Raw genomic sequence first — 14,173 nt, 5'->3', positions numbered from 1 at the left:
CGCACCCCTACCTGACGCGCCAAATGTCGGATTTCGGGTTCCAGCAAAACCCTTGAGATTCGAACACTGGGGTGCGCACGAAGATCTCTCCTTCCCCTTGCACTCTCCCTCACCGCGATCTCAAGGCTTAGCGCGCCGAACTCGCAGAACAAAGGGACACAAGATTTATACTGGTTCGGGCCACTGATATGGTGTAATACCCTACTTCAGTGTGGTGTGGTGGATTGACTTGTTGGCTGAGGATGAACAAGTACAAGGAAAGAACAACCTCCTGAGGAGAGGTGTTCTTGAGCTCGATGAGCTTGTGCGTATGTGGGTGGAATGGATCTCTCTCTAGTTGCCTCCTACAGTGGTGGCTAGCTCTATTTATAGAGGCCCTGGTCCTCTTTCCAAATATTAAGCGGGAAGGGATCCCACAACAACCAATTCGAAGGGGGACAACTAGTACAAGGTATCCTGACAAAAGGTGGCCTTCGCCTGCCAAAGGTTCTGGTGGTGACACTGTCCTGGGTTCCACGGTGACCTCCGTCCTGCCGTCCTGATGGTCTTGGTCTCGTTGCACTGATATGGAAACCTTTGCCTGATGCCTGGAGACTCCTCGCCTGCGCTTGCCTCTTTAACACCAAAGAGGAAATAAGGACACTACGCGCGCTGGCGCCCGCTTGGCCCTGGTCGTCATGGCTTGCGTCACAGGAACCTCGCGAGGTGCCCCTTGCCTTGATCTCTCCGGCCCTCACGAGCCGGCCTGGTGAGGCCGCCCCCGAGAAGGTCTTGCGTCGTCCGCCTCGCGAGGGTCTTGTGTGTTTGCTGGTGAAGATGGGCCGTACGGGGCCGCTGATGGAGCCACGACGTGGGCCGCAGACAGGCAAGTCTGGGACCCCCGTTCCCAGGACGCCGGCACACACCTCCATGGCCCTAGGGCCATCGCACGCGAGGCAGGACCGGCGATGGTGACAATGGGGGCAAGAGGAATCTATACTCTCTTGGGAGAGGAGGGGGTGACTGCGTCGAATAGATACTTTTTTTCTTAGTTCTTTTATGTAGACTGTATTGTGTTACGTTAATAGAAACATTTGTCCAGTATAAATCAGCGACAATTAATATGTATCGAAAGGAGTATATTTTTATGATGACATTGGTTTCATTGTATTCGCTTCCAAAACTACTTCCTTAACGTTGTAATTTTATACCATCTTTTTTAGGGGTAAATTTATACCATCTAAACCATATATAATTGGTGTAATTCTTTATTAAATCATTTTCTTAATGAAACCCTATGCGTCCTATATATAGCTTGGAAGGGGTGTTTGTTAAAATAATTGCTTGTATCATTCAAATTTTCCATTCTTAATTGTGCAAAATTATTACCATTGTTGTGTCTGTGTACATCAATAAATAGACAGGTCGGGGTATTTCCCCCTTTTGAAAGAAGAAAAACATGTTGATGTCATGTGTTTCACACTTTTTTGTGCTGTGATTTGAATTTGAGCCGATTAATGCCCAAAGATGCCTTATGTTTTTTAGAACAATGAGGTTATTTGGGTTTCTCATAGTGCATGTGCGATGATGAGATCTGATGCCAGGCACTTCAGATCGATCTAAGGGTTCAATGACGACGACTGCAGCTCCAGGGCGCTAGTCCTTAAGGTCACGCACACAAGACTTCCCGATTGTCATTGACAAAGGTTAGGTCGGCTTCTGTAGGAGAGCGGCGACATCGCCGCGTCGGTGGCTCGTTCTGATGATGATAGCGGTCATTTGGTGGTTCAGAGACCTTGATGTAATCTGTATTATGTTTAAGATGCTTTGTACTTTTTGTGAACTTTATAAATAGATTTTGATGTTTTTTGCAAAAAAAGTCCAGAAAAGCCATACTGAGATTATTTTTCCGCTCATGCTATTTGGAAAAGTGCGACAAAAGTCATGTATCCAAATTAAGGTATCATTTGGACACCTAAAAAAAATACTGAAATGACCTAGAAAGAATATCATGTTCAAGTAAGGTCATGACATAGAAAGAATATACTTACTAAAACTAGATAAAATGAGTAACTTACCACGTTAACAATTCTCCCTTGTGTAGCTATCAACAACTTGGTGTGAATTGAAGTTTCATTTTTCTGGATTTATTTCAGACTTTTCGGCGATGCTCGTTAAGTGAGAGGATACGTTTCTGTCGACTACGAAGATGTCTGTGATGACTTCGCCAATCTCAAAATGATATGCCGGCTCAGTCTCTCAAATGTGCTTACAAGGCTGCGTTCATAGGGATGAGTGTATATACGTATGCATGAGTGTCTGCGTTCAGACTGTGTTTTGAAAAAAAAAACTCACGTGAAAAGGACTAACAGGTCCTGGAAAGGAAAAACTAGAACAGCAATGGTTAACCAACACCCAAAACAAAGATGAGATGGTCCATGAGGGTTTAGCATCGTACGATGATTGTTAACAAATGCAGCCAGCCCACGGGCGTAGACCCGGTCCACGGAGACAGGGCGGAGAGGAGACGAAGGGGGTTCTTTCGACCTGAGAATTACTCCAGATCGAATCGATCTGTTTATAAAAGAGAGGGCATCACACCCCTCCCCTTCCTTTATCCACCCCATCCAAATCCCCGATTCCTCCAACCCTCCCAGACCGCAATGGCCGCCGCCGCCGCCGCCGCCGCCGCCGAGCCCTCCTCCGCCGACAGCCGCCGCTACGTCGTGGGCTACGCGCTCGCGCCCAAGAAGCAGAACAGCTTCATCAAGCCCTCGCTCATCTCCCGCGCGGCGGCGCGCGGCGTGGACCTCGTCCCCGTCGACGACGCGCGGCCCCTCGCCGACCAGGGCCCCTTCGACCTCGTCATCCACAAGCTCTACGGCCACGACTGGCGCGCCCAGCTCCAGGCCTTCTCCGCCCGCTACCCCTCCGTCCCCGTCGTCGACCCGCCCCACGCCATCGACCGCCTCCACAACCGCATCTCCATGCTCCAGGTCGTCTCCGAGCTCGACGTCCCGCTCACCGACGCCGCCTCCGCCTCCGCTGACGGCGAAGGCCACCGCCACACCTTCGGCATCCCCAGCCAGGTCGTCGTCTACGACGCCGCCGCGCTCGCCGACTCGGGCCTCCTCGCCGCGCTCCGCTTCCCGCTCATCGCCAAGCCCCTCGTCGCCGACGGCAGCGCCAAGTCGCACAAGATGTCCCTCGTCTACCACCGAGAGGGGCTCCGCAAGCTCCGCCCGCCGCTCGTCCTGCAGGAGTTCGTCAACCACGGCGGCGTCATATTCAAGGTTTACGTCGTCGGCGGCCACGTCACCTGCGTCAAGCGCCGCAGCCTACCGGACGTCTCCAAGGAGATCCTCGAGGACGCCGCCGCCGAGGGCACCATCTCCTTCTCGCAGGTATCCAATCTCCCCAATCAGCGCACGGCCGAGGAGTACTACGAGGACATGCGGCTCGAGGACGCCGTCATGCCGCCCACTGATTTCGTCAACGAGATCGCAGGCGGGCTCCGCCGTGCCCTGGGCCTGCAGCTCTTCAACTTCGACATGATCCGGGATGTTCGTGCCGGGAACCGGTATCTCGTCATTGACATCAACTACTTCCCCGGTTACGCGAAGATGCCCGGCTACGAGATTGTCCTTACTGATTTCTTCTGGGATATGGTTCACAAGGACGACGTGGCCCTCAAGGAGGAGGAGCAGCAGAGCAATCATGCTGTTGTGAAATGAGATGGATTTGCTCGGCATAGCTTGCTCGCAAACCTGCAATTCTTTCATGTCTGGGGGAAATGTGAGGTGGCAGGATGGTTACAAGACTCGAGGGGAATAACGAGCAACCAATTAGGATGGGGAGATGGGGATTAACAGGTTCTGGATTTACTTGGGTTTCAACCAGCCGCAAGCGGAGGACCTGCAATGTAAATCCTCTCTCCTTGCTCCTGTCATACCGGTTGTTTAGGTATCTTTCTGTTCTTCGTAATTTGCTTCACCCAGTTTAGTTAGAACAAAAGTGGGGGAACAGAAGCCAAGTTCTGAAGAAGATATATTTGTTCTGGATGTGCAAACCTTTTGTTCTTGATGAGTACTGGATGAATGGCAACCCAAAATCTTAGTGGTACTGCGATGATGAATATGTTTCCAATGATACCGGAGCTCCGAAAGTTTTATCGCCTCCTTGAAAGAAAGGGGTGATGCTATTCTCTGAACTTTTAGCATTTGAAATTCAAACTTGAGTCAGTTCTGTCTGTGGCACCGGTTCTATCATCGAAAACTGAATTTTACATCTGTGACCAGAGTTAAATATATACATGTACCTGCAATGATGTCATTTACCCTATGCTTGACTATCTGTTTATGAAATTCGTTTTACTGGAGAAACTCTCATAAGCACATATGATTATCCTATAATGTGAACATGGATTCCTGCTTGCTACTCCACTTTTTTATGGAGTAACATAATTTGAAGCGTTTGTAAGTTGCATGAGGGCAACCTTTCCACATATTCCTTCATAATTTGAAATGTTTAACCTTGAGTGCACTTGCATGTTTTACTGGACTCTGTGCAACTCCAGATTATTGGCTGCATCATGGCATGTTTTCCTTATAGCGATATTGTGATAGTGCCTTACTTTTCTTTAGAGTGTGAAAACAGCAGGGAAGAATTTGGCTGTTATCTGTATCAGTTTCAGTTGAAAAGGTGAACAAGATAGCCATAAGCATTTTGCATTGCAACCATTCATTGCTTTATTTTGTTTTATTTTCTGGCCGCTCTAACTTCATGTTTTGAATAATGACCTATTTTCCTTTACTAGAAATTTGTTCAGTTTTTGGGACCGTGGTTGATGAATATTTACAACTTCATGTGCTGTTGAAAATGTGAAGTTTTATTTTGAGGTTGAAAATTAGAGCACACATGACACATGATGCAGTTTGATGAGTACTGGATGAATGGCAACGTCAAAGCAAGCACCACTGCCCCAGTTTGCAGAAAATTCAACTTCTACTGGGGCAAACAAATCCGGAAGTTGCAACTGGAGCAATCGTGCTTGCTTTGACGTATCGGTTCTGACAAACTTTTTCAGCATTACCATATGAGCATATTGACCTGAAAACGTTATTATATCCAGCACCCCCCTAGTTTTTCTAGAGCACCCCCCCTGTTGTGTCAGGCAGAATGTATGTAGCTCTATAGCATCAGGATCAGTACCAGTTAACTAGAAATGTTATACTCTGTTTATAATCTTTCTGTTTTGGAAAGTCTAGTTACACGACCCTCTGGTTTGCATTCTCCGAATAATTAGAAATGATATATTCTGTTTTGGAAGCTCTAGTAACATGAACCTCTGGTTTGCATTCTCCGAAGGGACCTGAATCTCGGCTGCCTCCCCATTTCATTCAGTACGGCAATGTGCAGCCCATTTAATACCAAAAAAAGCAGCACAGTGACAGAGTAGAAAGAACTTGTACAGCACAGCAAGAGCCGTCTTTCATACACACTTGTAAACTCAAGATGCAAAGGCAAAGGCAACTAAACATCATTTGTATAAATGAAATTGGAAACAGGGTAGGTAAGTCCAAGCAACGATTTGCTTAACTCCTTGAAGTTAACAAAAAAAAATACAGACACCACACAACAATGTTTGCTTCGCATCATCATTTATTAAATGCCTATCAGCAACTTCAGAGGTAAGAGAGGAGCTGTGGCAGTTCAAGTAACTTCCTTCACTTCGAATGGAAAGATGACCTGCGCGTCAAATAGAAGGGTCAGTGTTATGGTCTACTTTATTCCAACAGATCACAGTCACCAGAATTCTTAGACAGTTGAAATGCATTTGCAAGGTAGAAAATAGAAGGACGATTAATTACAGACAGATGAGGCAGAATAATCAAAATAGTAGATACTCGCTCTGTATGAAAATATAAGACATTTTTTGACACTACCATAGTATCAAAAAGCGTCTTATATTTTGATAGAGGGAGTAGCATTCAATAAAATTTAAAAAATGGTGAGACATGGCAAGTAGATGCTCTAGTAAGTAGCAATAAATAATATGTGCAACTAAATTTCTTTCACTCCGATATTAAGAAAATTATATATTCAATCAAAAGCGACTCCACGATCTTTATTTTTTCCTGAAACGAGAATATGATACGAGGCTTGAGTAGTGGAAGATGATGTTCCCAGTAAGAAAATCAGATAAACCCTCGTACTGTCTTACATGGACTTTAAGAAACTGTTAAAGATGAATTCATGCAGTGGTTCTTCAAGAATGTGTGAGCAATTACATGAAGAAATTAGCTATCTAGTTGTTTCAACTGTTTAAAAGTAACATTTAAAGTGATTTCAGACATCAAGTGTAGTGTTAGCCCAATTGCCCTAAAGGGATGACACAATGACAAATCGCTTAGTGATAGTAAGATACTCCTTGTATAACTCGACTCTGAAAGAGCAGATAGCCTGTGTTAGTCCATGGTACTATCTACTCCCTCCGTTCCATAATTCTTGTTATGGTTTTAGTTGAACTAAAACCACCACAAGAATTACGGAACTGATGGACTAGTTGTTTCAACTGTTCAAAAGTAACTTAAAAGTGATTTCAGACATCAAGAGTAGCTTTAGCTCACTCCCAAAAGGGGTGATGCAATGACAAATTTGCTTAGCAAAGATACTCCTCGTACTCTGAAAGAACAGACTGCCTTTGTTAGTCAGTACCCGTTACCTGGGCCTGAGTAGCAGAGCACATCTCAGCAATCCAGCTTTACTAACAATTGAGGTGAACAAGGTTATAGCATGGATGTGTGAATCATGATATCCTTTCAGCGTTAGGCCAGATAAAGTATGATGATGGCTAATAAATTACGAATCAATCATGATTTGATCCAGGGAAATATGACCGCAAGAACCAAAAACATCCAAAAATATTAGTTGTCTGGATATCACTAAATGTACACACTATATAAAGTTGACTTCATGTAGACCTTCATTCAAATATCACTAAATGTACACACTATATAAAGTTGACTTCATGTAGATCTTCATTCAAACATCTTAGGTTCAGGCAAAATAAGAAATAGGCCAGCGGCAACAGTGAGTCTTAGCAGCGAGGTAACAACATAGGGAAAATGATGCTAGCCCATTACCATATATCTCCTTTTCACCCAGGTTTGGTCCGGGGATAAGTCATGAGTAAACTTGGTGGGCATTTGAGTGAGGGATATTTCTTTGGGAAGTTTTAGGATTTATACCCCTCGTCCGCATGACAAGCAGTATTTGTTGTTCGACAAGAGGAAAATCCATTTCAGTACAAGCTGGAAAGAACAGTTTGCACACACAGTTAAGGTGCCAAGACAAACACCCTTCCAGTTCAAACCCCTTCCTCCTCAACTCCTCGACAAAACCTTTTGTCCTAGTTCAAACCCCCTATAAACCAAAAATGTTCACCAGTGCTAATGTTTGGTGTTCTACTACTACACCATTCCCAAGCTCCCAACTATCTAAGCACGGCGATGTGACCCCAAACAGAAATCTGAAGTGGGTGAATGGAATGATAAACATTAATCATGTGCATTTCACTATAGGCTGCATCGTGCGTACATTTGAAACAAATCATGTGCATAATAACTAAGATTCTGAGCATAACAAGAAGCACCCTGACCTCTCCATTCCAGGAACGGCGACGGAAGCGACCGTGCTACTCCTCGACCTCGACCACCTTCTTGGGCTCTGCGCGACACCAAACAACCAAACCATATCAGCCAGTGAAACAAACCTAGACCATGGCCTGAAGGCAGAGTTAGGATTTGGGCGGCGGTACCGTGGAGGTCCGCCGGGCGGTGGTCCTTGCCCCACCCGACGCCGCGGGTGGACTCGAGGTACTGGTCGACGAGGTGGCGGCACTTCTGGTGGTGGTTGACGCCCTCGATCCGGTAGCACCAGCGGAGGCGGTCGCGGATGATCTTGGCGGTCTCAATCTGGATCCACTTCTCCCGCACCAGGTGCTCCCTGTACTCCAGCATCGCCACCGGGTCCCCGTACGGGTTCTTCGGGTCGAAGTCATCCGGCGGCCTCTCGTCGAACTCGACCTTCGCCTTCCGCACCATCTCCGATCGCCTGCTCCTCCGCCGCCGCCGCCGGCCTCTCTCTCTCTCTCCTCTCTTCTTGGCCTCTGGGGTGGATGGATCTCGTCGTGGGGATTGGGGAATGGGGGAGAGAGACGAACGGATGGCTTCCCACTTACAGAGCGCAGTAGCAGCCCGGCCCATTTATATGGCCCATTTACACGGCCCACTTGGCGCGGTCGTATAATTCGCTGTTGAGTCTGACCAGTGACCCACACACACGGAAGGGCGCCGCGTTTCAAACGAGGCCGATCTCCGATGAGCTCTCCGGCGAGGTCGACCGTCTCGGCGGCGAGCGCGGGAGGCGGGATCGCGATCTCCGCTGCCGACGACCTCGCCGACTCGATCGACGCGCTCTACCGCAAGGACGAGGCCATGGCCGGTAAATCCATCCCCCTCGGCACCTCGCAAGCCCTAGTTCCCCTCCCTTCATGTCCTCCCCCTCTCAGTTAAGCAGTCGAATTGGTCTGTCTGGTTCCCCCGCAGAGCTCAAGTCGGAGGTCATGGAGGCGCTACAAAAGGAGGTCAGGTCTCTCGACGACAACAGCTGGATGTTCGCCGCCCCGCGCTCCCGCATCAACCTCGTCTCCAGGCCAGGTAACAACACACAGTGACACCGTAAATCTCATTGAAATACAGAATGAGCACACGAGTTTGAGGTTGATTATGGTTTATTGTTCCCAGCTAGGAATTGAGATTGTGTGTAACACGATCACGAGAGTTTATGTTTGATTCCGGCTTGGTTTGTTCTTTTCAGGTGGTTACCTGCCCAAGCAACAGGGGAAAATTGCGGAGCTGGATCAAGCGTCCAAGAAGACAAGGAACTGCTAGGGATTATAGGCTTTCCATCCAGGCTATGTTCCTAGGGGCTATCATCTGATTCCACTCACCTGTAGTTCATTCTGCTAAATCATTTCCACGTACATGCTATATTTAAGTGACCCAAGTGTGATGCAGCTGCTCACAACTTGTGTAAATCATTTTCAGGTACATGCTATGATTTACATTTAAGTAATGCAAGTGTTATGATGATGTTCATGACTTGTGCCTTTTGCCACCAAATCCTTGCAAATTGATCCCCAAAAAAAATCTCAGATAAATCTTGAGATACAGTGTGTCGACTTTGTAGGTGAAAATGTAAAATATTGATAAGCACATACACTTTCATTATCTTTGGCCTTCAGTCTTGACCAGCAATACATCGTGGTGCCAATTATCTATTTTTATCACCTGTGAGTTGAACTTTAGAAAAGAGATTAACTGTCACATTTTGTCCTAGAATACAAATAGCCTGGCAGTAGAAAAGATGCAAGGTATATTTTCTTCTTGGTCAACTGGGTCATCCTCTTTGTATGGGATTGTTTCGTAGCTGTTTGTGATCTTATTCATGCCTGTCTGGCGGCTTCCTCTTATGCATCTAATAAGTGATTCCAATTGCTTACTCTTTGTTCATCCTTACCTGAACACTTCTGAGTTGATCTTCAATCTGATAGCCTAACACGGTACTCTTTGATGTTGCTGCGGAATCACTATTGACCCAAATGAAGAATGTAGGCCGGCTTCTACTCAAAAGCTAGACGATTGAAAACTATCTTTGCACCCATGATATTTCTGTGGTTTTGCTGTAACAGCATATGCTTTTGTTTTTCTCCCAAGTATATATAAATGGCCAGTGTTCTTGAATAATCACCATTCATCCTGTCCATCTGCCTCTGTATCGTCTCTGTGGCTTGTTGAACACAGACTTGCAGTGCTATTCTATAGATACTAGTATGAGGTATTCGGTACCCCACATCTTAGTAATGTGAGGGGAAGGATACGATTGCATTGATAATACATTGGCAAGCATGATATAAGAATGTACGGCCTAACTATGATTTTTCCAGAGGTAATGATTTGAATGTTCTTTTTTTTAACAGTGAAAGGGTTCGCGTTAATGATTTGAAAGTTGATACATTAGAATAATGTAGGCCGGTTTTCTACTCAGAGACACACATAAAAGCTATCTTTGCACTCCTGATATTTCTGGAGTTTTGCTATAAATTATCAGTGTTCTGTGGTAGTCACCATTCTCCCTTGTCCATCGGCCTCTGTTGCCTCTGCAGCTTATTGAACACAGATTTGCAGCGCTATTCTAAATATACTGTATGAGCTATTCTATGGCCCACAGCTTAGTAATGTAAGATATAATTGCTTTGTCAATATATTAGCAAGCATGATATAAGGATGTACGGCCTGACTATAATTTTATTCCAGAGGTAATGATTTGAAAGTTGAAACTTTAGAAGAATAACTTTTCTGCTAGTGCTCACAAAAGATCTTGGTTTTGCGCCTGTATTTTTCCGGTGGTGGTGTTCAATGTCAGTGTAAACCTGAAGGTGCCTTTGCGAATGTGGTTGTCATCATGAGTAAACATTAGTTTGAAAGTGCTTGGCAACTGAAGATAATAGCAGGCCGCACTAAAACATAGATAAGTCGTATTTTGCTCATTCCAGTTAAAGACAGTGATTAAGGGTGTAATTAGTTCAAACGATACTTCAGTTGCTGCTTTCTAATGTGAACTTTTCTCTTGGAGAAAATCCAGCCCGTATCTAAAATGATTGGCTATAAATAAACCATAGAATCATTATGTATTCAGTAAGATACAGTAAATGTTCATGTTTGTTTTATTGATCTGTGTGAATAAGTTTTCAGTTAGACCTGTGTCTTAGATCCCTTCTGCGGAATTGTTTAGATTCTTAGGTGCCTTCCCCAGTTTTCACATTTTCGTGGTCATTTGTGTTAGGTTATGCGTGCTCTGTTTGTTTACCATGCAGGTACAAATGTTTGTTTGAAGAACTAATAATGCATATATTCACCATTTGTAAGTTGTTGTTTAGCTGAGCTAGCTAGCGGCAGCCAGCATTTGTGTTGTGTGTTTAAAGCTCCTTGTCGGTGGATGTGACTTGCCGGGGGAATGGGGTGCGCTGCTGATAGCACTTGTATATGGATCTCCTGCTGTTGCCATGCCGTATTCTTTTTTCATTTTCTTGCTTGCTTTTGTTTCAGATACGAAGCTTTGTGCTAGTGTCCATGGAGATGCAGTTTGCCCTGCGTGTAGGGGTGCAAGCGGCATCCCTCTTTGTCCCGCCAAAGTCATCCATTAGTCCAAAATTTGCTCATCACTCGTCTAGAATTAACGCTACATTTGCACTATGCTATTGTCTGCTAGCCTGCCCCGCTGCGAGCCTACCACCCTCGATCCGTGATGGTAAATCTGTTTGCAAATGTGATCGGGCATATCGCATACCCACGGTGGCAGAGCTTATACTTATAGAAAGATGCACATACTTATAGAAAGATCATTTTCAAGGTTAATTACTTGCATTCTGTAAATGTCTCTCTGAATCTTGTAAAAGTGAGAGATGGAGGGCATTGGCTCCAGCTTGGACATATATAGTCGTTACACCTGAGGCTTCCAGTGGACCCAGTCCAAGCCAAGCCAAGCCAGCCAGGCCTAGTTGCACTAGCAGCAGCAACGTGAATGTACCAGCGCCCAGTATGTTGTGGCCTGTCTGTCCACTTTACCGCTGCCGAGCAATAAATTTTCTCGTGATCCCCTGCGGCAGCTTGGCCCCGAAAGCTGGAACCAGCCCATTCATTCAACCCAAAAGGCAGAAACAGAAACCAGTTCAAAGACGATGGACAATCCGACGCACCTGAACCAGAATTCTATCAATCAATTTCCTCATCAGTACTACCAATTACGGAAAAAGAATTACAGAATCAATAGCAGGTGAGCAACCGAAGGGGGAAAAGAATGACGATGGGGTATGAACACATGGTGATTGACGATTGCGACGGGCGGCTGGTAATCTAATCCCAATTTCTAGAGGCCACAGGAAGACGAACGCTCGCGGCCATTCAAGTTCCACCAACGACGCAGCACGGGGGTGGAGGGAAGAAAGAGACGTGCGCTGAGGACGCGTCGTACGTTCCAACGGCTAGCTGCTTGCGCGGACGTGGGCCAGCCTTAGCCTTCCCGTTCCCCAATTCCGCGCCGTCGCCGTCGCCGTCACCGCCGCGGCGCTCCCAGCCTTCGCCCGCGGCGCGGCGTCGGGTCCGCCTTCAGCCGCTGGTGCGCGCCGCCCCGCGCCACCGACGGCGTCGTGTCCGCTGCAGGAACGAACAAAGGAGAGAGAGAGAGAGAGAGAAAATCAAACGAGGCAAGAGATGGGGGAACGGGACGCAGGGTGTTCGTCGCGAGTCTTATCGCCTACCTGTGGCCTCGAGGGAGCGGGCGGTGACGGCCAGGACGGGCGGCGAATCTGCACGGACGGGCGAGCGGCGTTAGGAGCAGTGCCGGCGAGGGAAAGGGAGTGGAGCGAAGGTTTGGCTGGCTACTTACCGGCGATGGCGCGGGAACTGGCCGGGTCGTGGGAGAAGAGGAAGAGGACGAGGAGGCAGAGGAGCGTGAGGAGGGGGACGAGGTGGATGGACTTGTCCGGCGCGGCCGCCCTGGCCGCCTTCCCCGTCGCCTTCTCGTCCGCCTCGTCTGCGGCCGCGGCGGGGGCGGCATCCAGGCTGGGCCTCGAGCCCGGCGATCCGATGGAGAGGCGCTGCATTGCGGCGGCGGCGGCGGCGGAGGAGATCTTTTTCTTTCTGTTGCTACGGTGCGGGATAGGTGCGGTGCGGTGCGGTGGGGTTTAACAGGGGAACGGGAAGGTGAGTTGTACGCGGGCGTATTTATCCGCGGGGATTGAGACGAGATGTTTGCTGCAGAAATGACAGCGTGGCTTTTCCCGTTTATTATAAGTCCACCCCCTTTGTAAAAGCACGGCTAAAACTCTTCAAAATCCGATCCGGCTTTTATTAGTTGGTCCTGCCATATGTAATTACTTTTTGCTGATTCTCGAGTAGAATCAACAAAGTTTCGTACTATAACCTCTACCACCATTTGATTTCACACGGAGATTCATGCGGACCTTTTTCTTTTTTCTTTTCTTGTTTAATTAATTTACCTTTTTTATTTTCCTCCTTTTCATCCGTACTTGCATGTCTGCTTGTATAACACTATGCAAAATCAATAGTTTTCTCAAAATGTCACACAGTATAACACTGTGCAATATCAATAGTTGATGAGCATGTATGGATGAACAGGGTTCAATTTACTTCAGAAATTGAATTTATCATGTGTGTTATTAGAATGTACAAAGCCATATGTTTTGAATAGGCCAACTATTAGTAGTAAGTACCATGGTGATCTCTAAAAGATTCACAATGGTAATTGCTTAAAGTTTTAAGTACCTCAGTTGGACGAAAACTTTGCTTCTTCCCTTGAGAGGAGATGAAGAGATTGTTGTAAAGGTTACACAAAATAATTGTTGTAAAAGTTACACAAGACAACTTCATGACTGATAAACTATCGGGCCATAATTTTGAAATAGTTTAAAAAATGATAAATGGTGGATCTATAAATGATACAGTTAGACACTTGAGAAGTTTTCAATATAATATAATCTGGATCAATAAAAGTTTATTGATGTAGTTCCAAATAAATATTGACTATATTGAGATATAGCAATTGGACTATATGAAGATATAGTGTTACTATAAAATGGACTATACGGAGATATAGTGTCACCATTAATGTAACAAATGAAGAGTAACACAAATAACATTGGGATTTGAAGAGTGAGGCTCTACCACTAGCAAAGCATGAGCAGCACCGAATAAGCCATATGTGTTAAGAAAAAACATGCAACTAGGTTATTGACTCTAGTGCAAGTGGGAGACTGTTGGAAATATGCCTTAAAGGCAATAATATTTGTATTATTATGTTTCCATATTCATAATTAAGAGTTATTCTATGCTATAACTGTTGTGATCCTGGAATATGTGATTCAGTGAAAAACTCATATGCACGTGTCGAATGATAAACGGTAAATAAAAGGTTCCTAGTCTTGCCTCTAGGACTAGCTCAAGTGTGGTTGGTGATCACGTTTTTTGCATTTTAGGATATCGTTAAGTGTAACGATGATGCTAAAACAAAATTGAGATTATGACATTAGAAGAACGATCCTAATGAATCG

At 45.9% G+C, this 14,173-nt stretch overlaps 4 protein-coding genes across 5 annotated transcripts; 2 read left to right on the top strand and 2 right to left on the bottom strand.

Moving 5' to 3' along the window:
• Positions 1–2,550: 2,550 nt before the first annotated feature.
• Positions 2,551–4,228, top strand: LOC123050359 (inositol-tetrakisphosphate 1-kinase 1). Its single transcript, XM_044473169.1, has one exon. It carries the CDS (start codon positions 2,643–2,645, stop codon positions 3,711–3,713), a length of 1,071 nt encoding a protein of 356 aa, XP_044329104.1. The 5' UTR covers positions 2,551–2,642; the 3' UTR covers positions 3,714–4,228.
• A 1,278-nt stretch (positions 4,229–5,506) lies between these two features.
• On the bottom strand, positions 5,507–8,248 carry LOC123050370 (NADH dehydrogenase [ubiquinone] 1 beta subcomplex subunit 10-B). The gene is made up of 3 exons (XM_044473177.1): positions 7,799–8,248; positions 7,640–7,707; positions 5,507–5,727 (listed from the first exon to the last, which is right to left on the bottom strand). The coding sequence occupies exons 1-2, from the start codon at positions 8,244–8,246 to the stop codon at positions 7,676–7,678; spliced, it is 480 nt and encodes a 159-aa protein (XP_044329112.1). The 5' UTR covers positions 8,247–8,248; the 3' UTR covers positions 5,507–5,727; positions 7,640–7,675.
• Positions 8,249–8,264: 16 nt separating this feature from the next.
• LOC123050380 (protein SAMBA) lies at positions 8,265–9,140 on the top strand. The gene is made up of 3 exons (XM_044473186.1): positions 8,265–8,484; positions 8,589–8,699; positions 8,860–9,140. Exons 1-3 carry the CDS (start codon positions 8,361–8,363, stop codon positions 8,931–8,933), a joined length of 309 nt encoding a protein of 102 aa, XP_044329121.1. The 5' UTR covers positions 8,265–8,360; the 3' UTR covers positions 8,934–9,140.
• Positions 9,141–11,801: 2,661 nt separating this feature from the next.
• Positions 11,802–12,808, bottom strand: LOC123127655 (uncharacterized). Of its 2 annotated transcripts, none has more exons than XM_044547460.1 (3): positions 12,490–12,808; positions 12,362–12,409; positions 11,802–12,260 (listed from the first exon to the last, which is right to left on the bottom strand). In XM_044547460.1, exons 1-3 carry the CDS (start codon positions 12,704–12,706, stop codon positions 12,157–12,159), a joined length of 369 nt encoding a protein of 122 aa, XP_044403395.1. In that variant the 5' UTR covers positions 12,707–12,808; the 3' UTR covers positions 11,802–12,156. The 2 variants fall into 2 exon arrangements, with proteins under 2 accessions (XP_044403395.1, XP_044403469.1); XM_044547534.1 differs by having other exon boundaries at positions 11,802–12,257; positions 12,490–12,806.
• Between the last annotated feature and the right edge of the window lie 1,365 nt (positions 12,809–14,173).

This window comes from Triticum aestivum, chromosome 1A (genome assembly GCF_018294505.1).
Source record: "Triticum aestivum cultivar Chinese Spring chromosome 1A, IWGSC CS RefSeq v2.1, whole genome shotgun sequence".
Lineage (NCBI taxonomy): Eukaryota > Viridiplantae > Streptophyta > Magnoliopsida > Poales > Poaceae > Triticum > Triticum aestivum.
This window is presented reverse-complemented; position numbering and strand designations above follow the sequence as displayed.

Excerpts from the sequence above, each read along its gene's own strand:
- LOC123050359 (XM_044473169.1), top strand. The coding sequence starts at position 2,643 with ATGGCCGCCGCCGCCGCCGCCGCCGCCGCCGAGCCCTCCTCCGCCGAC.
- LOC123050370 (XM_044473177.1), bottom strand. The coding sequence starts at position 8,246 with ATGGGCCGGGCTGCTACTGCGCTCTGTAAGTGGGAAGCCATCCGTTCG. Across the intron at positions 7,708-7,798 it reads CCGCCCGGCGGACCTCCACG|AGCCCAAGAAGGTGGTCGAG; the intron begins GTACCGCCGCCC and ends GGTGTCGCGCAG.
- LOC123050380 (XM_044473186.1), top strand. The coding sequence starts at position 8,361 with ATGAGCTCTCCGGCGAGGTCGACCGTCTCGGCGGCGAGCGCGGGAGGC. Across the intron at positions 8,485-8,588 it reads CAAGGACGAGGCCATGGCCG|AGCTCAAGTCGGAGGTCATG; the intron begins GTAAATCCATCC and ends GTTCCCCCGCAG. Across the intron at positions 8,700-8,859 it reads CAACCTCGTCTCCAGGCCAG|GTGGTTACCTGCCCAAGCAA; the intron begins GTAACAACACAC and ends TGTTCTTTTCAG.
- LOC123127655 (XM_044547460.1), bottom strand. The coding sequence starts at position 12,706 with ATGCAGCGCCTCTCCATCGGATCGCCGGGCTCGAGGCCCAGCCTGGAT. Across the intron at positions 12,410-12,489 it reads CAGTTCCCGCGCCATCGCCG|ATTCGCCGCCCGTCCTGGCC; the intron begins GTAAGTAGCCAG and ends CCGTCCGTGCAG. Across the intron at positions 12,261-12,361 it reads CCGCTCCCTCGAGGCCACAG|CAGCGGACACGACGCCGTCG; the intron begins GTAGGCGATAAG and ends TGTTCGTTCCTG.